Source organism: Anser brachyrhynchus (assembly GCF_964034855.1).
Source record: "Anser brachyrhynchus genome assembly, chromosome: 24".
In the NCBI taxonomy this organism is placed as follows: domain Eukaryota; kingdom Metazoa; phylum Chordata; class Aves; order Anseriformes; family Anatidae; genus Anser; species Anser brachyrhynchus.
Genome location: NC_137717.1, coordinates 3,347,405 through 3,368,593, shown reverse-complemented (window position 1 = coordinate 3,368,593; position 21,189 = coordinate 3,347,405). Strand labels below are relative to the sequence as shown.

General features: G+C 53.8%; 2 protein-coding genes and 1 long non-coding RNA gene across 6 annotated transcripts in view; 2 read left to right on the top strand and 1 right to left on the bottom strand.

Annotated features, from left to right (window-relative positions):
- FHL3 (four and a half LIM domains 3) overlaps positions 1–9,795 on the top strand; it is a gene marked incomplete at its 5' end in the record, with an annotated part of 28,918 nt that extends 19,123 nt beyond the window's left edge. For 3 of the 4 annotated variants that reach the window (XM_080567386.1, XM_080567388.1, XM_080567389.1), the window contains 5 exons: positions 6,059–6,243; positions 6,322–6,496; positions 7,100–7,269; positions 7,585–7,771; positions 8,152–9,795. In XM_080567386.1, the coding sequence (XP_080423512.1) occupies positions 6,059–6,243; positions 6,322–6,496; positions 7,100–7,269; positions 7,585–7,771; positions 8,152–8,303 (869 nt within the window). In that variant the 3' untranslated portion in view covers positions 8,304–9,795. The remainder of the gene's footprint in view (positions 1–6,058; positions 6,244–6,321; positions 6,497–7,099; positions 7,270–7,584; positions 7,772–8,151) is intronic. The other variant, XM_080567387.1, reaches the window with a different exon arrangement.
- Positions 9,397–13,633, bottom strand: LOC308182566. Its single transcript, XR_013941886.1, has 2 exons — positions 11,757–13,633; positions 9,397–11,355 (listed from the first exon to the last, which is right to left on the bottom strand). It is a non-coding gene; the product is annotated as an uncharacterized lncRNA (long non-coding RNA).
- Positions 13,634–13,639: 6 nt separating this feature from the next.
- SF3A3 (splicing factor 3a subunit 3) lies at positions 13,640–21,085 on the top strand. The gene is made up of 17 exons (XM_080567385.1): positions 13,640–13,799; positions 13,895–13,942; positions 14,056–14,108; positions 14,599–14,704; positions 15,189–15,261; positions 15,668–15,759; positions 16,227–16,309; positions 16,640–16,778; positions 17,108–17,176; positions 17,533–17,600; positions 17,955–18,062; positions 18,374–18,443; positions 19,114–19,278; positions 19,388–19,498; positions 19,904–19,994; positions 20,108–20,163; positions 20,781–21,085. Exons 1-17 carry the CDS (start codon positions 13,704–13,706, stop codon positions 20,856–20,858), a joined length of 1,506 nt encoding a protein of 501 aa, XP_080423511.1. The 5' UTR covers positions 13,640–13,703; the 3' UTR covers positions 20,859–21,085.
- The last annotated feature ends 104 nt before the right edge of the window (positions 21,086–21,189 follow it).

Sequence of the window (21,189 nt, the reverse complement as noted above, 5' to 3'; positions counted from 1 at the left end):
CTGGCAGACCCCGCCAGGTCTACTGGAAAGTCTGGAAGCGCCTCACGGCCAAAACTATCCCCACACACAGGAGACTCGGCGTGCAGTCTCTCTAAAGTTTGTTGGCCTTCCTGGGAGATCTGGCCCATCATTTATGGTGTAATTCAGAAATTTAATTTAAACTTTAAGAAATCACTGCTGCTTTCCAGGTCTTCTGAGTGTATCCGGTCTGGCAGAACCCAGCAAATACTTAGATCAGGCAGCAGCAGTCATTTTGCTCCCAGAATTTGCTTCTTGCTGGTGTTGCAAGAAAGTGTGAAAGCACAGGAGGGAGCCTGGCCTCCTGGAGACGGTGCTGAGCTCCTGCAAGCTGCGGAGATGCCTCTGCTGTAGCTGGCTGCGAGGTGACCTCCTGCGTCCCTTGTCCTCCGCCTCCGTGGAACGATGCTGATAAGAACCATAAAAACTGGCATGCACAGTGTGCCACGTCAGTAACGTATAAAATGACACAGATGCTTCCTTTCTGGTGTTGGAGGCAGGGACACCTCTTGTTGTGCTTACCAGCGTCGGGCTTTCTTTCTCCGAGGTCTTCTCCTCACATTGCATGCGTAACCTCGCTCTTCAGCCTCCCCTCTTTTTGGGAGGCTGCGTTTAGGCAGGATCGGGCCCTGTGCACCCTGCTGGCACTCTCCTGCTGCCTGCAGGCAGCGTGGCACAGTGGTGGTGGCCGTCCCCTGCACCACGGGGTCATTGCCACCGCTGAGCTGGGGCTGGGCGTGATGTCCCAGCCGCGGCTGCGCAGTGGGATCCTCGGGGCAGTGAGGGCTGCTGGTGCCTGAGAGTTTCTGGTAAGATCAGGCTGTGTTGGGGACAGTTGAGCTTCTAGCTCTTATCTTGATCTACATCTTGATGTGTTGGGACGAGCCCGTGGGCTGTGGTTTGGCACTTTGGATGGAGGGCACCTCAGATCTTTTCTGAACGCTCAGAAACCTCAGTGTGCCGTCCTAAGGCTGTAGTAAAATTGTGCAACAATCGAAGCCGCCCTCGTGCCTTGTCAGCTGCCTTAACAGTTTCTGCTGCTGCTTCCTCTTGACGTCTCAGAAGCTGCCTGCCGTGCCGAGCGAAGGATTCTGCCGGCACTTTTCCACGTGCAGCACGGGGTGCAGCCGTTTCGAACGATCTGCAGCAGAGCCCAGAGCAGCCCACGACAGCCCAGGGCAGGCGATGGGTCGCCCCGTGCCGGGGGAAGCGACGGTGCCGCAGCTCTGTCGGGCACGGACACGCACCAGGGCACGGCCGTGCGCCGTACGCCCGGCTGCTCCCTTTCTCTCCTGCCTCCTTGCAGGCATGCTGCTCCTCGCCGCCGTGCCCTTGGGCTGCCTGTGGGGCTGGAAGGGAGCTCGGAGGTGCAGCCGCGGGCAGGAAATGACTCAGGGGTGCTCGGAGCAGGCGGGGAAGGCTTGATGCAACAGCACTGCCCGTGGGCAGGCTGGATCCGGCTGCCTTACCCTGGCAAAACGCTCGGCACCGTCCTGGCAAGCTTCCCCCAACCTCTCACCTGAAAGGCGGGGATGTTGCTCCCGCCGTGCCAGGCTTGGAGCTCGTCGTGCCAGGCTTGGAGCTCGTCGGGCTGGGAGCAGAGCGAGGAGGTGCAGGGAAGCCAGCCCCACGCGGCCCCATAAAGCTGCAGAAGCGGTGTCAGGACAGGGGAAGGTTTTCGGCTCGCAGCATAACACAGGGGCCAGCGCTGCTCCCCTGAGCGAGCAGCTGGTTTCCCTTTTAGGGCCGGCGAGAGGCAGAAACAATTTCGCACAGATTCCAGGACCCGTAATGGTTCTGGAAAGCCAGCAGGAACAAAAAGCGTTCTTCCCCTCTTCTGACCTTGAAGCAAGCCCAGGACCGTCTTTCAAAGCCTCCTCCCTGGACAGTTTCGTCCTTACATGGGGAGCCTGTCCCGCAGGGCCGCGTGTCTGTTTAGGTGTGAAGTGAGACTGCACAAGGGGGAGGCGAGGATAGGCAGGAACCTGACACACAGAGTCAAAGACAGGTCTGTTCCTGCGCCCTGGAAAGATTTAAGTGTTTCCTTTGGAATAGCCTTGTGATCTAGGATGGCTTCGTGGACGTGACCTGACAGCGACCGCGGGGCGCTCGCTTCGCCGACCGCAGGAGCCTTTGGGCTGAAGGAGCTCCTGGTAGTGGGAACTACCTCCGAAGGCTGCTTAAACTCTGAAGGGCTTGCACATAGCAGAAAGCCCGGCCCTGGCCCTGTCCTTTGCATAACAGGACCCCGGTTCGTAGACTTTAATGTCACGGTCTCCCGGGGCTGTCGCTAAGCCTCTGCCGTGCCACCACGGGCAGGGACAGAGGCCCGGCGTTACGGGCACGCTGCTCTCTAATTAGAAAGTGGCCTCTGCTGCGTGTCCTTGGCGGATCGCTGACCTTTCTCATACGTGAAGTTATTCCGAGCTCTGTTCCAGACTGATCAGGTTTGCATCCCGGCGCACTCTAAATGTTGTTTGTGAGAGGAGCTCTTGTTGCCAAAGCTGTTTGTTCCTGGGCACAGGAGAGGAACCGAACTTCCTTCCCTCCATAAGCGCAGCTATATCGGTCAGGAGGAGCGGGCAGGCAGCTGGCAAGCATATATCTGTTGTTATTTTTGCCCTTAGACAGTGAGACAGCTGCGAGAACACCCCGTGTCCAGCCCCACCGTCCCCGGGTGCGACGGACCTGGTCCTGCAGGCACCGCGCTTGTCCTGCGACAGGCAAACAAAAGCTCCCTTTGCAGCTGGAATCCCCTCGTTTTGGGCAACTCCTTGGCTAGCAGTGGAAGGCGTCACTGAGTCAGCCTAGCTGCCAGTGGTTACAGGGTGGTGCGGGCTGCAGAGTATGAGCAAACGCTAATTAGCACGCATAGTGACTGCCTATATTTAGAAGTGCCTGCTAAATCTGAGCATCAATTAAAGTGTTTTGTTTTTTTTAAACTACATTTTAAAAACTCCACTTCTTTTCTTCATGAAAGGAGACCGTTTCCAAGTTCCCCCTTTGTAAGAACCGTGGGCTTTTTACAACTCCTTTGCTCTCTTTCTTTCCTCTCCCCTTCCCCTTCGCCGTGAACTTGGTCCCCAGCAGTCCGCGGGGGTGAAGATGCAGTTTGCTTTGGCGTGGGGCAGGGGTTTGACACCCCTGCCCGGCAGTGCATGCGCGACCAGAACAAAGGGAGCAAACAGATTGCTTCCTCGCAGCTTATCTAACGCAAATAACTCTGATCAAACTTCCTGGGGCTGGTCTTCATTCTCTGGAAAGGGCATCGTGGAGTCCGATCCCGTGTGCTCTCACGGCAGCCTCAGCCACGCGATGCTCAGCGCTGGCTCTGCTGCCGGTCCCTGCGCCCCCAGCCTGCTCAGACCCTGTGGCCGGGACAGCAGGGACCGAGAGGGACAGACTGGTTTTGGGGAGAATCTGCTCAAAGCAGGGGCGAGCACAGCCCAAGAGGAGCTGGATGGCAGCAGTACCCTGCGGAGCAGCCCTTTGCTTCCAGTGCACCCAGTTCTCCCAGTTCAGGGGCTTCAGCAGGCGTCCTGCCAGCAAGGTGTGGCTTCGGACGATGCTTTAGGGGCTAACCGGGAATATCATTTTCAGAAGGTTTGCCCAGTTTTTGCTCCCTCCTCTGTGTTTGCTCGGTGCTGTGCACCCTGCAGCACCGGGTGGCACCCAGGGCGCTGCCCCAGTGCTACTGGTGGGTGCCAGGGGCTCGGCGGTGCCAGCTGGCGGTGGCGGAGCAGGGGCTGGCACTGAGTGCAGCCCAGATGACAAACAGCATTTGGGACTGAAATGTTCCTGTCCTGTCACTTTTGTTTTTAAGCCCTCTTTTGGTCACAGCACTCGTTCAGCTGCCGGGGGGGAGCGGGGGTCGTGCTGCAGGGCCAGCATTTGTGTACCCGCCGCTCGCCTGGGGCTTGCCGGGTGGCACTGGGTGCCGAGGGTACGTGCGGGGCTGGGGGCCGGGACACTTCTGGGGCAGCAGCACCTGCCTCGAAAGGGTGGGTCGGGGCTGGGGGAGCCCCCAGTGCCCTTAGCAAAATGCTGCGCCTTGCTTTGGGGTTGGGGACGGGGAAGGACGGCCTCCAGGCTGGGGACAGCAGCGCTCGGGGGCTGAGTCCATCTCACCGGTAGAACCCAAGGCTTCTCCCATCCAGTTGTTTTTCCTCCCCTGGTGTTTTTTGATGCCCTCTGCCCCCGTGTTTTAGGACCACGGAGATAGCACAGCCCATTGAGCAAACACGGTAGCTCCTAGCCCCGGCGGTATCGCGGCTCCCAGGGCAGGAGTGCTTATTAGAGGCCCTTTTATTACAGACACACCTTGGAAAGTTCCTCTCCTCGGCAGGGCTGGGAGGAGGAGGGTGGTAATTCGATTTTCATTCTTCGCCAGCGAGAAAGGTCCCGGGTGGCTGCAGGGAGCGAAGGCAAGCGGGGCGGCGGTGGGACGTGGCCGGGGGGCGCGGGAGCTGCTGCCCCCGTGCGTGGGCACCGTGACGGGAGGGTGCTGGGAGGGCAGAGCCGAGGCAACGGGGCCACCCCCGGCACTGGCACCCACTGGGCTTCTTTGGGCAAACCTCCCCGAGCGCCTGCCCCATCCCAGTCCCAAACTGGGAGCTGCCCGGGCAGGCTGGGGGCCGCGGAGCTGCTCCCACGGCAGGCGGCAGCTGGGCAGCGAGAGCATCTGAACGGGGACTTTGTTCCCCGTCCGCTGGTCACGTAGCCATGTGGGAACACTAGATTTATTCCCCGGCAGCGCTATCAGCGCATACCAGGCTTGACAACAGCTGGGAGCCGTGGAACTTGCCCAAGAATAGCGCTGGGGAGCTTGCTGCCTGAGTCAGAGCTGTCTGGATTGGCTCCTGCCCCGCGGGGGCCTCCCAGCATCAAGGGACGGCCGCTGCCACGGGGGAGACCTCGGGGAGGGGGGCACGGGGTGGCGGGGAGCTGCCGGCCCCACCGGGCACGGGGCTGCAGACGGGGCCACGCAGCTCCTCTCGGAGCCGGGGGGGGGGGGGTTCCTGGAGGAAGCTGCAGCGTGCGGCTCTGCCGCTGACTGCTCAGATGTAATTCCCTGGGCTTGTCTACACTTGACAGCGAGCTGGTATTGCAGAAGGGTGTGAATTTGCAAGCGGAGAATTCCATATTTAGGAATAACCAGGTTAAAGCAAGCAGCAGGAAGGTGCTCTGGCTCTGGAAAGGGTGTTCCAAGGAGCGCGCGGTCGTTCTGCACGCCGCTCGTCCGAGGGGGAGAGCAGGGCAGCGCGCGGTGTCTGAGCTGCCTGCAAAGCCCGAGCGCCTCCCTGGCTTGTAAAACACCCGTCCTCCCCGGCGCCTGCTCCCTAAAGAGGGTTTGTAGCTGGAGCAACATGTGCAAAGAGCTTTGCTGGGACGTGGCTTCGTAGCCGGGCACGGCGCGGGGTGCCCGATTTCTGCTTCCCCACGGAGCAGCTGTAAAAAGTCCTGGAGAAGTTCCAGCGCTGGAAACGCTGACAGCTAGATCAGGCGGAGCATCGGCCCGCGAGCCGTCCCCAGGAATCCTGCCCGTGGTGCGGGGCCGTGCTGGCAGCTCACGGGGGTCTCCAAAGGGGGCCGGGAGGCGGCTCTCCCTCACGGTGGCTGGCTCGGGTGTGACAGCGGTGCCCAGCGTGCATGTGGGCCCGCTCTGGGTGCTAAATCAGAACTTCTCCTGCAGAAAAAATCTTTTGGTTTTGGTCGTCCTTTACCCTTTGCTTCCCAGCAAGGAGAGGGGCAGCGGGAAGCTCACCCCCTGCCCACGTGTCTGGGTTTCTCCGGGCGGTGCCTCGGTGCCTACGTGCTCCGGGTGCTGAGCGCGAGCTGAAACCTGGGGCCAGATTCAGCCTCGGCCCTGAGCGCCTGCGCGCGTTTTTGGAAATGTGTCCGACCTGTCCCGACAGCGGCCGGCCGGTTGTCGGCCACACGCAGGGTTTGAGGTCCTTGTCCCATGGGGATATCAGGGCTCTGCAGGGACGTCCCGGCAGCGCGAGGCGGTGCTGAGCGAGCGCCTCTGCCCTTCTCCCAGCAGGTGAAGGAGGCCCCCAGACCGGCACCATGACGGAGTGCTTCGACTGCGACAACTGCAAGGAGTCCCTGTACGGGCGCAAGTACATCCAGATGGACAACGGCCCGTACTGCATCCCCTGCTACGACGCCCACTTCGCCAACACCTGCGACGAGTGCAAAGAGCTCATCGGCCACGACTGCAGAGTGAGTACAGGACCCGTGCTGAGCATCGTGGTCCCCGGTTCCTTGTCTCCCCCCCCCTCACCTCGCTGTCCTCCCCAGGAGCTGTACTACGAGGATCGCCACTACCACGAGCACTGCTTCCGCTGCTTCCGCTGTGACCGCTCGCTGGCCGACGAGCCCTTCACCTGCCAGGACGAGGAGCTGCTGTGCAACGACTGCTACTGCAGCGAGTTCTCCTCCAAGTGCATCGCCTGCGAGAAGACGGTCATGCCAGGTAGGAGCGGGCAGGCGCCAGGGCTGCGGTTTGCTCCCGGTTCCAGCAGCACTGGACAGGGCTGCAGGCTCCAACGCTGGGGCAGCAAGGGGGAGGCGGATTTCTGCTGCACTGTCAGAGCACAGCACAGGCTGGGCGCCGTCTGGCAGGACAGCAGGATGCCGAGATGCGATCAGCACAGCCCTGTCTGTCTGTTACCCTTTTTTTTTATGGGGAAGTGAGCCGGGGAGGAAATAACAAAGGGTTTCCTGGGCATTTTCTGATGTGTGCTGACAAGAAAGGAAGGAATGGCTGAAGGTGCGTCTCTGCAGATAGCCCGAGGCAAAGGAGTGTCTTTGCTTGGCCATTTTGGCACCCTCTTCAGCTATGGGTTACAACAGGCTTCTCTGCCTTGGCCTGTGCTGGTGCAAGGGGCATGTTGCCACAGCCCTCCCTCTGCTCGTGGCTGCCAACTGGACCTGGGGACTCCTCGCCAGCCATCTGTGTGGCCCCATTTGCCTCTGCCGTGGTGTGCAGGACCCCGTTTTGTCCTGCACAGCCTCCTGTGTTCAGTGTGAGCGCGTGTGCCCCCTCCTGCCTCTCTGAGCACGGCTCTTCTCGCAGGGTCCCGCAAGCTGGAGTACAACGGACAAACCTGGCACGAGCACTGCTTCATATGCAGCAGCTGCCAGCAGCCCATCGGGTCGCGATCCTTCATCCCAGACCAGAAGGATTATTACTGTGTCCCCTGCTACGAGAGCAAGTTTGCTCCTCGCTGCACTCGCTGCAAAAAGGTACGGCTGGCCTGGCAGCCCGAAACCCTCGTCCTGTGGTCCAGGGCTGTGGTCTCTGCCATGAAGGGGTGGTGGGAGGGTGCTGGGGTGGGTCCCCATCTCCCCTGGCTGGAAGGAGAGGACAGGGGACTCCTGGATGGCCCAGCTGCTGCCCGTCAGTGGCTGCTCAGCCCCAGCAGTGTCAGGGACACGCGGGCTGCGCACCAAACCTCTCCAAGCCCCATCAGAAAAAGGTTCGGGTGCCAGCACCCTGGCTGACAGCACCTCCTGCCTGGCAGTGCCCGTGTGTCACCCTTGTACTCTCTCTTCCTGCAGACCCTGACCAAGGGAGGAGTGACCTACCGGGACGAGCCGTGGCACAAGGAGTGCTTCGTCTGCACGGGCTGCAAGACCCCCCTGGCTGGCCAGCAGTTCACCTCCCAGGATGACAACCCCTACTGCATCAAGTGCTTTGGAAACCTCTATGCCAAGAAGTGCAGCGCCTGCACAAAGCCCATCACAGGTGAGCGGGATGGTCCTGGCGACAGGGCGCTTCCTCCAGGCAGGACGTGGCCAAGCCGCGCTGTTCCCGGGGGGGCTCCTTGGGGTGAAGCTGCCCTCTGCAGCTCACCCACATCCATGTGCTGCTCACACATCTCCACCCCACAAGCTTGCTCAGGTGTCTGTAGGCACTTCTGCAGCCCAGAAGAATCCGGAGTGAAATCATTTTGCTCCTCTTCACCCTCTGAGAGTGGAGATCCATATTTCAGATGTGTTCAGTTCTGCAGGGTGTTCGGTACCAGAGTGCAGCTGGCTTGGAGATGAACCAAACCCCACATCTATACAGACAGCTTGTCCGAGTGTCCCCAGGGGTTTTAACGTTGTGCTCTGTCCCTCCCACAGGCTTTGGTGGAGGTAAATATGTCTCCTTTGAGGACCGTCACTGGCACCATAATTGCTTTAACTGCGCCCGCTGTAACACCTCGCTGGTCGGGAAGGGCTTTATCCCTGACAATGATGAGATCCTGTGCCGCGACTGCAGCAGCGACCTATGAGCCTCCGACGACACCGTGGGGCAGGGGCTTTTTCTATTCTTCAGGGTCTTTGTGCCAGATACCCCTGACAGCATTTCAGGGGCCGGGCACAAGGCGTAGGAGATGAGGGCTGCCCCCGAACCGCGGTGTGCTCAGGAGGTTCTTTGTGCCCCTCCCTGAAGGCTAGAGTATGCTATGCTAAGGCTCTGTGCAGAGCCAAAGCTAAATAAAGTTGAAAAAAGGAGCTTCAAGATCCCCCATTATTTACTCTTTCCTTTCGCTTCCTGTCTGACCGGGCACGAGCTGAGCAAAGGGCGGCAGCAGCGGCTTCAGCGCTGGGCTGCTGGGTCTGCACGCTGGCAGCATGCATTCGCTCCCCTTGGCACAGCACCGAGCCTTCTCTTTTCCCTGGGTGCTCCCCTCGCTCTGCGTGCTGTAAGGCTGCAGCTCCCTGTCCACGCGGCTTGGCCCTTCAGCCTGTGCCCTGGGTGGTTTTGCAGCACAGCCTTCCCCGCGCCGCTGCACGGCCCACGCATGCAAGGCTCTCTGCCCTATTTTGGGAGGTTTGGGGACACCAAGGCTGTGGAGCATGGCCAGGAGCAGAGCATGTCACCCGATGAAATCCACCTCTGGATCTCTGTAGCCACCTTGCTGCCTGTGTGCCAGGCCCTTTTCTCGGCGTGGCTCGGTGGCAGAGCGCTCACTTAGGAGCGGAAAGGGAGCTGGCAGCGCTCACAGGTCTGGAGCGCTCTGTCCCGAGCCCCTGCCTGCCCCAGCCGTGCCCAAGCAGGAGCCCATGGGTCCGAGCCACTGGTTGTCCCCGAGGCACGTCTGGCCAAGCCCCAGGGACACGCAGGGCTCCATCTGTCACGGTGTCCCCAGCTTGTTCTTGCCAGCGCTGAGCATCCGCGGTGTGCACGGGGCTCCTGGGGAGGGGCTTTGTGTCTCCAAGCCCCTGCTTTGTCCTAACTGCCTACAACAGGACGCCCTGAGCTCACCCAGGGGCTTCTGCCATCCTTGCCCGGTGGCTGGGCTGGCCCGGGGGCCCCCCCAGAGCCCCTCTGCAGGGGGCTGCTTGTGCCTGCCTCGTCGCCATCCCCCCTGCTCTGTCCTGCTCAGGGTTACTTGTCCCAGCCCTGCTTTCCCGCTTAGACCGCCACATGCTTCTCTGAAGGCATCTTCTTGTGTTTTTCTTTGTTTTTTTTTCTCCTTTTGTACTCTTTTGTCATGAATATCTGTCATTTTGTAACCAGCTGCGGGATGAAGGGGCTAGCCCCCCTGCCCAGGATTCACGTAGGAGTAAAAAAAAAAAAAAGTTATGCATGTTGAAGTGTTATTAACTCTGTATTCTGATCCCTGTTGAACCCTCGTTTGAAAGCTTTGATGCAGGCAAATCAGAGTTTGTGTGTTTGCTACTTTGAGGTGCTTGGAGCAGTCTCTAGAAGGAAGTGTCCTAAACCTCAGCCTCCTGTATGTTTCCTACGGCTTTCCATAATAAACTGTTTTAGTGACACTCGCTCCCGTGTGTTTCTCGAGGGGCAGGGCCGCCTGACGGGGTGCCGCAGCTCTGCTCATCCTTGTCCTCATCCCTAACCCCACGGAGGGACAGGGCTGCCCCCTCCCCGTGCTCCTGCCTCCCCTTCCCCACTCCACATCAGCTGTACCAGTCCCTGGGGGCCAGGACAGAGGAACGGCAGCTCCCTCACCCCGCTGGGGTGCCTGTCTGTCTGCCCGCTGTCTGTCCAGGCAGGCTGTCCTGTCCCAGGGCTGGCTGTGGGGCTCAGCAGCAGCCAGGACACTGGATCGTACCCCACTACGCCGAGCAGCTTCCCCATCCCGCGCCCCACGCTCCCGGTTCAGGGGGGGCTTTGCTGGGGATGTGGCTGCGGTCTCCAGCTGGGGTGAGCGGTCTCCTCCTGGCAGCCTGCCCCGCAGCACTGTGTGCTCATTACTCACTTTTATCAGCTGGGGAGCCAGTTATTCCCCGAACATCTGAAACTATTTTCCGCAGATTCCTTTTCATTTACTAACAGCTGCCACAGCTTCCTCCGGACTCGACGGCCCCCTGCGCTCCTCTCCATCCCCCGGCACAGCGCCGGCAGCTCCCATGGGTGCTGCGATGGGACCACGGCGTTGGCTCTGCGTGTGCACTCTCCCGGCTCCTGCAGACATCACCTCTGGCAGCTCGTGTTGGTTTTTTTTATTATTTTTTTTTTCATGTAAGATTTTTGTAGCTGTTGCTGCCCTGTGACCCCCGCTGGGTTCTGGTTTTGCTGCTGCTCAGCCTCAAACAAGGAGCGAGCAGCTCAGGCCCTGGAGGTTTCCAGCTGAGCCCGTCCTGCAGCAGCAGCACCGCAACTCCTTGTTTCTGCAGCGCTGTTTCCAGGGATTAACCACAAAAGGTTTCTGTACAAAGGGCCCCCGGGCTCCTCTTTCAGTCAGCCTCAAGAGCCTCACGTTTTTAGCCAAAAAAGGAAATGACCCAGCTGCACGTAGCGCTGGAACATCTGGATTTTATCCCTGTCATGAATGGGTCATGGCTGTGCACGGCCCCGTGCCTGATTTACGGGAGGGGGAGGGTGATGTCATGCACAAATGTCCCCCGGGACGCCCGGAGCGCGGGTCTGAAACAGGCATGAAAATATTATTCAGCCGGGCGAGCAGTGCTGGGGCTGGGGGGGGGGGAGCAGGGAACCTCGCTGGGAACCCAAGGCAGCGCTGGGGGTGCAGGAAGAGCCCCTGGCCTTATCCATGTGCCAGAGCTGGGCTTTCCTGCACCGTCCCGATGGGCACAGCCACCCCAGAGAGGGACGCAGCGGCTCCTGCCCCGTGCTCCCGCTCAGGCTCGCTGCAAGCTTCATTTTCCCTGCCCTTGGGCTGGTTCCCTCTCTTTCCAAGCAGACTTTTCGGCTCCCAGCTGCCTGCTGGCGTTCGCCCCTCTCCCAGCCGCGTGCATGTTCGGGCAGCGTCGGGTCATGGCGCCAGCACGGCCTCGCCACTGCTGCAGGTCCTGGGGTAGTGGGAGAGTCGGTGCTAAAGGGTGAGCTGGTCTTGGTCTCCTTTGTCTCTGTTGCTGGAGGGTAGGGATGTGGCTGCAGTGGGGCTGGACCCTGCAGGCATCCTGCGTGCTTCCCCAGCTCCCGTCCCTTCTTCCAGGCACGCGGCACAGGGCCGGGGAGGTAGGGAGGCAGCAGAAGCTCACAGAGCCAGGTTTGCTCCCGCCATCCCACCTCTCCTTGCAGGAAAATCGTCCCTGCTCTGTCCCCCCCATCAGCGCCAAGCACAGCGGCTGCTCTGACTCTGCTTTCCCAGCACCAGCACGGCTCATCCCAGAGCCTGCCTTCTCCCAAGGGTGCTGCCACTGGGGGTTGAGGAGAAGGGGCCAGGCACCTCTGCACCCACCCACCCAGTGCCGCAGCCCCCGACAAAGACCCGTGTGGCTGGGGGGAACCTTTCTAGATTTCAGCTCCTTACCTTTCCCGGGAAGAAGTTTCATGCAAAGGGAAAGGGAAGAACACTAAGTTCGGAATCTTATCTCCGTTTTTATTTTTAGATAGGCATTCATGAGGAAGAAGTGACGTACTTAGGGGCAGCCTGTAGTGCAAGAGAGTAATTAGAGACAATATTCCTACCATCAGGATCATTCTCGCCTCAGCTAATTGACTGTTCCCAGGGCAAGATCATGTTTGTCTGTCATAATTAAGCCCGATTTTTTTGTTGTTTCTTTTGGCTTAAACTAATTTATTATGCATGGTAGAAAAAATATGAATAATTTATTTATGAGTTAAAATTTAATTATAACTTTGCATTTGGCAGTGGGGGCAAAGCACTGGCACGCTCTCTCCTTGGCATTTAGGGTGGATCTGAAGGGGGTAATTAAAATCCAAGTGAAACTGGAAGGTCGCAGCCGAGGCCTCTGCGGGAGGACTTCCTCCAGGATCATGTCACTTGGGTGCAGTCACGCTGCCGAAAGCCTGCCGGGCACAGAAGCCTGTGTTCCCCGGGTAGTAAGAGTAAGAACTGTGACCGAAGGCAGATGGAGAGGGAGGCTGCATACCGGACCGGACACGTTTCATTCCTTCAGGCCTGTTCTCGTTCGGACTGTGATTCACAGGAGTGTAACGCTGCCCCAGCTGCTCTCAGGTTGTGGAGGCTTTCGTCCCGGCCGCGGGCAGGGATGGGCTCGCACCTGCCTGGGGGCACCCGCGATGCTCACCCCATCTCCAGGCGAGCCCTGACGCTGCCCAGGAGCTGCCTCCTGCCTCCAGGGACAGGCAGGGGCAGAGCTTCGGAGCGCTCACAGTGATTTTGAGGAGGATAATTCAAGCCATGACTTTTCCAAGCACCACTTCTTGCCGTCTCTGCAGTGTGGGCTCCGTGGCATGGTGGCAGGGTAAATACACGAAGGGCAGTGCATGGACATAGGGCTGACAGACAAGCTGCCGTGGCAGAGCTGCAGGGTGGCCCTGGGGAGGGGGCTGTGTGCGCTGCCCCTTCGTGTGGGGACACCAGGAGGTTCGGCAGCGGTTGTCTCTGGTCAAAGGGACTTCGTGCACATGTCCTGCCGGGGTGGGCATGGTGCTTACACCTGTGCTGAGCTTCTGAGAGGCTTCAAGGCTGCTTCAGGCTGCACCTGTGTGTGCACAACACGAGGAAAGCAGCCTTGCTGGCAGCATTTGGGGCAGGATTTGTTGGCACTCAGCCCTCCCTTGAGTCCTGTGTTCAGCTTTGAGCCCCTCAGCACAAGAAGGACATCGAGGCCCTGCAGCATGCCCAGAGAAGGGCTACGAGGCTGGTGAAGGGCCTGGAGCACAAGTCCTGTGAGGAGCGGCTGAGGGAACTGGGGGTGTTTGGTCTGGAGAAGAGGAGGCTCAGGGCAGACCTCATTGCTCTCTGCAGCTGCCTGAAAGGGAGGTGTGGGGAGCTGGGGTCGGCCTCTTCGCACAGGTAACCAGGGATAGGACCAGAGGGAACGGCCTCAGGTTGTGCCAGGGGAGGCTCAGGCTGGAAATGAGGAGACATTTCTTCTCAGAAAGAGCGGTCAGGCGTTGGGACGGGTTGCCCAGGGAGGTGGTGGCGTCACCGTCCCTGGGGGTGTTCAAGGAGAGGTTGGACGTGGGGCTTGGGGACGTGGTTAGCGGGTGATGGGGGTGGTAGGGGGTGGTTGGACTAGATGATGTTGGAGGGCTTTTCCAACCCTCATGATTCTAGGATTCTGTGATCCTATGTCCCAGATCTCCCACAGACAGGAGCAGGAGGGCTCCCAACGTCAAAAAACCGTCTAGCTGCCGTGCACGGGGACCCCGGGGGCCGGAACCTTTCCGCCCGGCCGGAACCTTTCCGCCAGGCCCAAGGCGGAGCCGGAGCCTTTCGGCGTTGCGCCGGCGGGCCCGGAAGAGGAGCGCAGGGCGGGCAGGGACGATGGAGACGATCCTGGAGCAGCAGCGGCGCTACCATGAGGAGCGGGAGCGGCTGATGGACGTGATGGTGAAGGAGATGCTCACCAAGAAGTCCACGGTGCGCCCGTGGGGCCGCGGGGGAGGGCGGGGAGGGGGGACCGGGGGGCAGCCAGCCGTGTGTGGGCCCCGCTAACGCCGCCGCTCTGCCCGCAGCTCCGCGACCAGATCAACTCCGACCACCGGACCCGGGCCATGCAGGACGTGAGTGCCGCCGGCTCCGGTTCTCTGCCAGAGCAGCCCCCAGGGAGCGGGTGCTGGGCGCCCGTGGCGCTCTCGGTTTCATCCTGGGGTTTCTTTTTTTTTTTTTTTTTTAGAGGTACATGGAAGTGAGCGGCAACCTGAGGGACCTGTACGATGACAAGGATGGGTAAGTGGCGGCACGAGCGATGAACGCCTGAGGTGTGCGTCCACGCAGGTGGCTGCTCCGTGTGTTTTGCCTCGTGGTTTGTGGGTGAGGAATGCGGGGGCTCCTCTGAATGTGGTGTGGACACACGAGGAGTAATGCTGCTCCGTGAGACACTGCACCATGGTGACACTAAACCTGCTAGAGCAGGACCCGGACTTCACGTTAAATATGTTTATGCAGGATATAAACTTCTCATTATATCATTGGATTGGGCCACCTGTCAATTGCCTCAAAGGTTTGTGAGTTTACTGCGTTTTCAGTGAGAGGTGTGACCCAGACCCCCCCAAGCATAAGCCCAGCAGCCTAAACTGTCTTTGTGAGGCTTTGCAGTCAGTCTCGCTGGGGTTTTGTGTAATCAGAATGCGGCGCTGGTCCTTGAAAAAAATTCTAGGAGTGTAAACGTGTTCTCCTTTTCATTTGTAACCTGATTTTTTTTTTCATGAACTCTTAGCTTACGAAAGGAAGAGCTCAGTGCCATTTCAGGACCAAATGAATTTGCAGAGTTCTACAACAGACTGAAACAAATTAAAGAGTTTCACCGGAAGCATCCAAATGAGGTAAGTAGTTAACTTCTTCAGAAGAATAGCCGATTTATGGTCTGTTGGACCTCATCCCTACAATAAACAGACTTTTGTTGCTGTTCTGTTTAATTGACTTAATGCATAAGTATTAAGTATATTAAAATGTCATTCAAGAAAAGAAAATATTCAAGAACAGATGGTGCTTTGGAGGCTTTATATAAGCTCCTGTGAGATCTGTATGAGTAGGAGAAAATGCGAGATGCTGACCGTGTCCCCTGCACGCTGGGTGTTAGTTTGGGAGCCACCTGCTGCTGAGCGTTCAGTCTTGTCTGTCTAACGCTGACTAAAGTCAGGGTGACTGGGTAGTACTGCTTCTTTCTTCGTGCAAATATAGTGTTGCAGAAACGCTTTGGATACCTTTCCAGTTACCGTTTACAATCTGTTTTGATTTTGTATTAATTATTCTGGGACGTTAGGTGAAGTAATCACTTTTTTCTGTAACTTCTGTCTGTTCTTGCAGATCTGTGTTCCAATGTCAGTGGAGTTTGAGGAGCTGTTGAAGGCCAGAGACAACCCGAGCGAAGAGGCTCAAAGTAAGTCCGTACATTTTTTTTTTTTTTCTGAGGCCAGTTTGGGTGAGAATACCGTGCTTGCTTGGCAGTTATTAATTAGTGACCTGTTTGAACTTGAGTCTTTCAGAGCTGTACTTCTCTTTTACTACGCTACTTCTGACAATTCTTCTTATTTCATTTAAATTCTTCTGAACCGTAGCCACGTTGGAATATTCCACAATCATGGTGCCCCTCTTGGGGAATGTTCTGGTGTATTGCCCAGGTGCCTGATTGCTTCTCTGTGTCAATAAGTATTCCGCTTGCATTATAGATATCTTCCTCAAGCATTAATTAGTACACAGTTAATTCTTTTCAGGTTCCAAAACACGTGTATAACAAGAAGAGAATATTAAGGTCATAATAAAGTGCTTGATATTCTTTCCTACAGATCTAGTGGAGTTCACAGATGAGGAGGGGTATGGACGATACTTGGATCTGCACGATTGCTATCTCAAATACATTAACCTAAAATCCTCAGAGGTAAGTGGCTGCGTGAGCCTGGGCACTCAACTATCTCTAGTCTTCTCTGCTTAAGGTTGAGGGTTCTTTTCTTTGCTTATTTCATTGGTTATTTATTTTCTTGTTGTTGTTTTGAAATGTAAAGTAGTTTATTTCCAAACAGCTATTTCAAAGCATTTTTTGCACGTACGGCTTGACAACATACGAATTCTGAATGCTGCTTCATGACTCTTCTTTCTTGTTCTCTTCAATTTATTGTCTCTGTCCTTAATTTAATGATGGCCTTGTAAAAATCCAGTCTTTTGCTACCAAGTACTGACAGGTATCTAAGGCCATGTGTTAGAAAGCACACGGAAAACCCCAGCACTAAGCAGTCCACCCAGAATAAAGGCATGAGCTGATGCTTTTCTCCTGGTCTGGTAACTGGAAATTGGTTGTTGATTTGGCTGCATCTGTATGAAGTCTGACTCAAACTTTTTTGTTCATAGAAACTGGATTACATCACTTACTTATCCACATTTGACCAACTCTTTGATATTCCCAAAGAGAGAAAAAATGCTGAATATAAGAGGTAAGCCTTTTTGCCTCCCTGCTTCATTTATGACACTTGATAAGAAGGAATTTGCTTCCGAAGTGTACAGCTGTTAAGATTACAGTTACATCAGCTAAGCTCGATGGCTCATTGGGTCACTGACCTGTAGTAATGCCCTGAGGAGACGTGAAGCATAACAAAATAAGGAAAGCCATTGGGGTCTCGCTCTGTAGAGGTACTTTACTTTATCATTGTGGCTGTTGCGTCTAGAAATCCTGTGCTTAAAAACTATCCTAATCTTGGTGACTTTCATATCGTTATATCACTAATTTGATACGGAATTGTCTGTGCTAATGATTACTCTGGCAGGTACCTTGAAATGCTTCTTGAGTACCTACAGGAGTACACAGATCGAGTGAAGCCGTTGCTGGACCAGAATGAACTTTTTGGGAAAATTCAGACTGAGTTTGAGAAAAAGTGGGATAATGGAACTTTCCCTGGTTGGCCGGTGAGCAGTCGTTAAGTCCTTGTGAATGCTTCGGTATTTGTGATAGGTTTTCTGTGAATCGTTAGTGTTAAGTCATCACTGAGGTTAAGTCTAATAGCAAGGTGCATAGCTGTGCTTCACAAAGATGCAGTTTGAAGCTAACTTGAATTTAAAATTAACCTTTTTAAACGCTTGTTTACTTTGAACCTTTTCTGTTATTTCATTGCTCACTTTAGTGATAGATATTTTTTTCCCTGTGTGAAATGAACTGCTTTTCTTGAGGTTAGGATATTGTGTTGCACCAAGTCTTACAGCGTCACACAGATTTTGCATGTGTCTTTTCTTGGCAGAAAGAAACCAGCAGTGCGCTCACTCATGCCGGAGCCCACCTGGATCTCTCAGCATTTTCCTCTTGGGAGGTACGTTTTCAGTGCTCTGCACCTAGCTCTAAATTTTGAGCAGGTGGAAGTTTAGCCGTTTGTGTTTTTTCTATAATTTTACTTTATGAGCTTTCATTTCTGGCTCTGCGCTCTCTGGATAAAACTTCACGTTGATGATTTAATTTCTCCCACTAGAGGGCTGTAACTTGAGGGATCTAGTTAGATTTGTCGCATTTGTCACTTCTTCGGTGAGGAGTGGCACACCTTTGACAGTCCTTTCCTTAACACCGTTCACTCTTTTTTTTCCCGCTTTTTGATGAGTTAAAACAGATGTACGCCCATATTGTATTTTTTTAAATAGCTTCTCTCTTACTGTGATTTACTTTATTGAATAGGAATTGGCGTCTCTGGGGCTGGACAGATTAAAATCAGCTTTATTGGCCCTGGGACTAAAGTGTGGCGGGTAAGACACAGTATTTTTATAATTTTCTTTTCAGTTTTTGAGGTTGTCCTGCCTTGCGTTTCTTTGTGGGATATGTTTAGTGTTCTTTATTGTACAAGAATTACCTTATGATGCTTAAAAAGACAACACAGTGAGAATCAGTCAATGAATGTTGCGATATACAGTTTTGAACACTGTGTTGTACTGAAGTATCCTATGTAGAAGAATTTGGTCAAAAGAATGAACACAAAGATCATAGGAAATGTCATGATCTCCTAAAAGCTACATTTATAATTTCGTTGCATGAATTCAAATAATTTTTTTTTGGCTATATAAACTATGATCTGGTCTCATCTCCTCCCTGCTTCTCCGCAGGACTCTGGAAGAGCGTGCTCAGAGACTTTTTAGCACTAAAGGCAAATCCCTAGAATCACTTGATCCTTCCTTGTTTGCTAAGAATCCGAAGACAAAAGGAAGCAAAAGGTGAGCTCTTAAAGATCATTCTTGGGTGGGCATTAGCCCCTTCACTTGTATGAAAAGTGACTATAAACATCACTCCTTTGTAGTTGTGATGGAGAGATTCCTAGAGTATTAGAAGCCTTTCATGTCAGACAATATGGTCCTGAACCAGGTGGGAGACAGCAGAGCTGACTCCCACAGCTGAATGAGCTGTTAAATGCTTGTTTCTGTTTTCTCCCTGCTTACCATGTCAAATGTGCCCTTAGGAGCTCAGCGTACCCATGGTGTTTGTAGTTCTGGAATGGTCTTAATAAAGTTTCCTTATCTGTTTCCAGAGACACTGAAAGAAATAAAGATCTTGCATTCCTGGAAGCTCAGATATATGAGTATGTAGAAGTTCTTGGGGTAAGAATTTTATTTTGTCTTTGAGCTTTCAGTTGCAGACCCATCAATAGTGGTGATGGGAAGGTCATCCTTCGCAGACTGTGTGTCCAGAAGAGTCAGTTATATTTCCAGAGTCGTAATGTTTAAAAGTGCATGCGAGCAGATAGCTTTTTCTGTCAGTAAGTAGAATATGATGAGTTAGTTCTTGTTTCCGTTAGTTATTTGCAAGCTTTTGTGAACAGGCATGTCATGTGTCTATCCCAAGCCAAATACAGAGGCTGCCTTTGAGGAAGCCTGCCTTTTTATTGTGTTTTATTTTCCTTCCAGGCACCGTATCAGTGTAGAGAGTTTCTATTTTATCTCTAAGCTATTGGGTATTGCAAGCTTTTACTTTGTCTGCGTTGATACTTGCCTTAAGTCCTTGCTTCAGTTTTGGGCAATTGCTTTTAGCATGGTGGCTGCTGCTGTTGGCTTGCCATCTTGGAAGTGCCCATAGTAGTGCAAGTTCTTAATTCTTTTGAGGCGAGAAATGTTACACTAAAAGCTTTAAGGTTGTCAGGCAAAGCAAAATGAGAGCGCTGTCTTCCATTTCTCTCTCTCTGTACGCTGGGGAAGTGTTTTGCATTGCCATCGTTTGCCCTTATTTTGTTGCTGTTGTGTGAACAATTTTTTTCTCTTTTCCTGCATCTAGGAACAGAGACATCTTACTCATGAGAATGTGCAACGTAAGCAAGCACGGACAGGGGAAGAGAGGGAGGAGGAGGAAGAAGAGCAGATCAGTGAGAGTGAGAGTGAAGATGAAGAAAATGAAATCATTTATAATCCTAAAAATCTGCCTCTTGGTTGGGATGGCAAGGTAACTGTCAATGCTGGATGAGTGGGAGATTTCACCTGACTCCACGCTACTCTTCTGTTTGAACCTGCCTTGCCCTTTAGCCTAATCTTTGTTTGTCTTCCCTTCTCAGCCAATCCCATACTGGTTATATAAATTACATGGTTTAAACATCAACTACAACTGTGAGATTTGCGGTAACTATACCTACCGAGGGCCCAAAGCTTTTCAGCGTCACTTTGCGGTAAGTAACGTTTTGCTACAAAAACATCAGTACTACATTCTGATAATCTTTCTAATAAGTAACTAGTAAATCACTGGGGCATCTGAGCTGCACTTACTCCACTTCTAAAATGTGTGTCTGCGATGATGCTGCAGGGCCATGATGTCGTAACTGTATATTCAGGGTACGTGAAGATCTCTTCTGCCAATTTCTGTAGTCCCCTATTGTTTGAACACTAATTCCAGTATCCAGTCCTGGCTGGTGCAGAGTGTTTATTGACTACCAGTGTTTTGTTACCATCTAAAACGCAGAAAAAATATTTCTGTAGTGTTGTTTAGGACTGGTAGATTTGTATTTTGATCTTGTAGTCTCTGGCGTTGTGGGTGAGGTGGCATTCCATCTTATATACTGACCTCTTGTCCCCAGGAGTGGCGACATGCGCATGGAATGAGATGCCTGGGCATTCCCAACACTGCACACTTTGCTAACGTCACACAGATTGAGGATGCGGTCTCACGTAAGTCTTGATGGCATTTCTTTGCACAGAACAGGGAACGTGTGAGATAAGAATGTTCAGATTGACCAGTTCTGTCCGAAACATTCAGATCCTGTATGGCTTTGTATTTACAGTGTGGGCAAAGCTGAAACTACAGAAAGCTTCGGAGAGATGGCAGCCTGATACAGAGGTGAGATGTTACAGAGCATTTGGATATTTTTAGGCCTGTGTACTTGGGACTCCTCATTTGTCTTGCATAACTGTCAGAAAAAAATTTAAGGTAATCCCTTGCATGCTGGAGGGCTAGGCAGGAGCCTACGCTGCTAGTTGTACAGCGCCTTTTGGTGATACATGAAAAGCACTTCTTGTGCTGGATTGCAGAGTCCTTCTGATAGGGTAGGCCCATCTCTTTGCATAAGCATCTTTTAATACGCTGCTTTACAGCACCAGCGTTGTCTTTGTTTTGTGAGAAGGGCAAGGAACTGTTCTGAGCAGTGTGTTCACTTACACTAGTGCCTTTTCTTGAGCTTCTGTCTCAAAACGTTTTTCAGTAGTATAAAGGGTGACTGGATAAGGCTGGAGTGCGGTGGGAAATGTAGCTTTGTAATACAGCGTGTGATTATTCTCAGTCTAGGTAGGATCTTTGTCTGGAGCTTGCTGGTAGATCCACTGCGTACCTTCGTGTAGGGAGGGTCTTGGCAAGGTGGTTTTGCTCAGTAGATGCAGCTGGAGCTAAAATTTGAACACTGTAATACAACCTAAGTCAGGCTGTGTGCAGCTGTCTCTAAACTGTTCGCTTCATTCTAGGAGGAATACGAGGACTCCAGTGGGAATGTGGTGAACAAGAAGACCTATGAAGACTTGAAACGTCAAGGGCTGCTGTAACTTTCCCAAGTGAAGGGTTTGACATCTGAAAAAGCAGCAAAGTGTCAGCAGCTCTGACTCTTCTTCAGTTTCTGGATTTTGTATTTGCATGATCATAGATTTCAAGGATACTTTATAGAATCTCTTTCTAGTAAGCCCCTTGTGAAGCGCAGACCTGTGACGTTATTTTATATTAAAAAAAAAAAAAGCTGAAAAATAAACTGATTTTAACTTAGGAAGTGCTAAAACTTACCTCCTTTTGTATGTTGGAAGGAAGAGATTTGATTATGGTGTTTTTAAAAAGCTTTCTGCACGGTATGAGTTGTCAGAAATGGCTTTTTGCTTCTTCCGG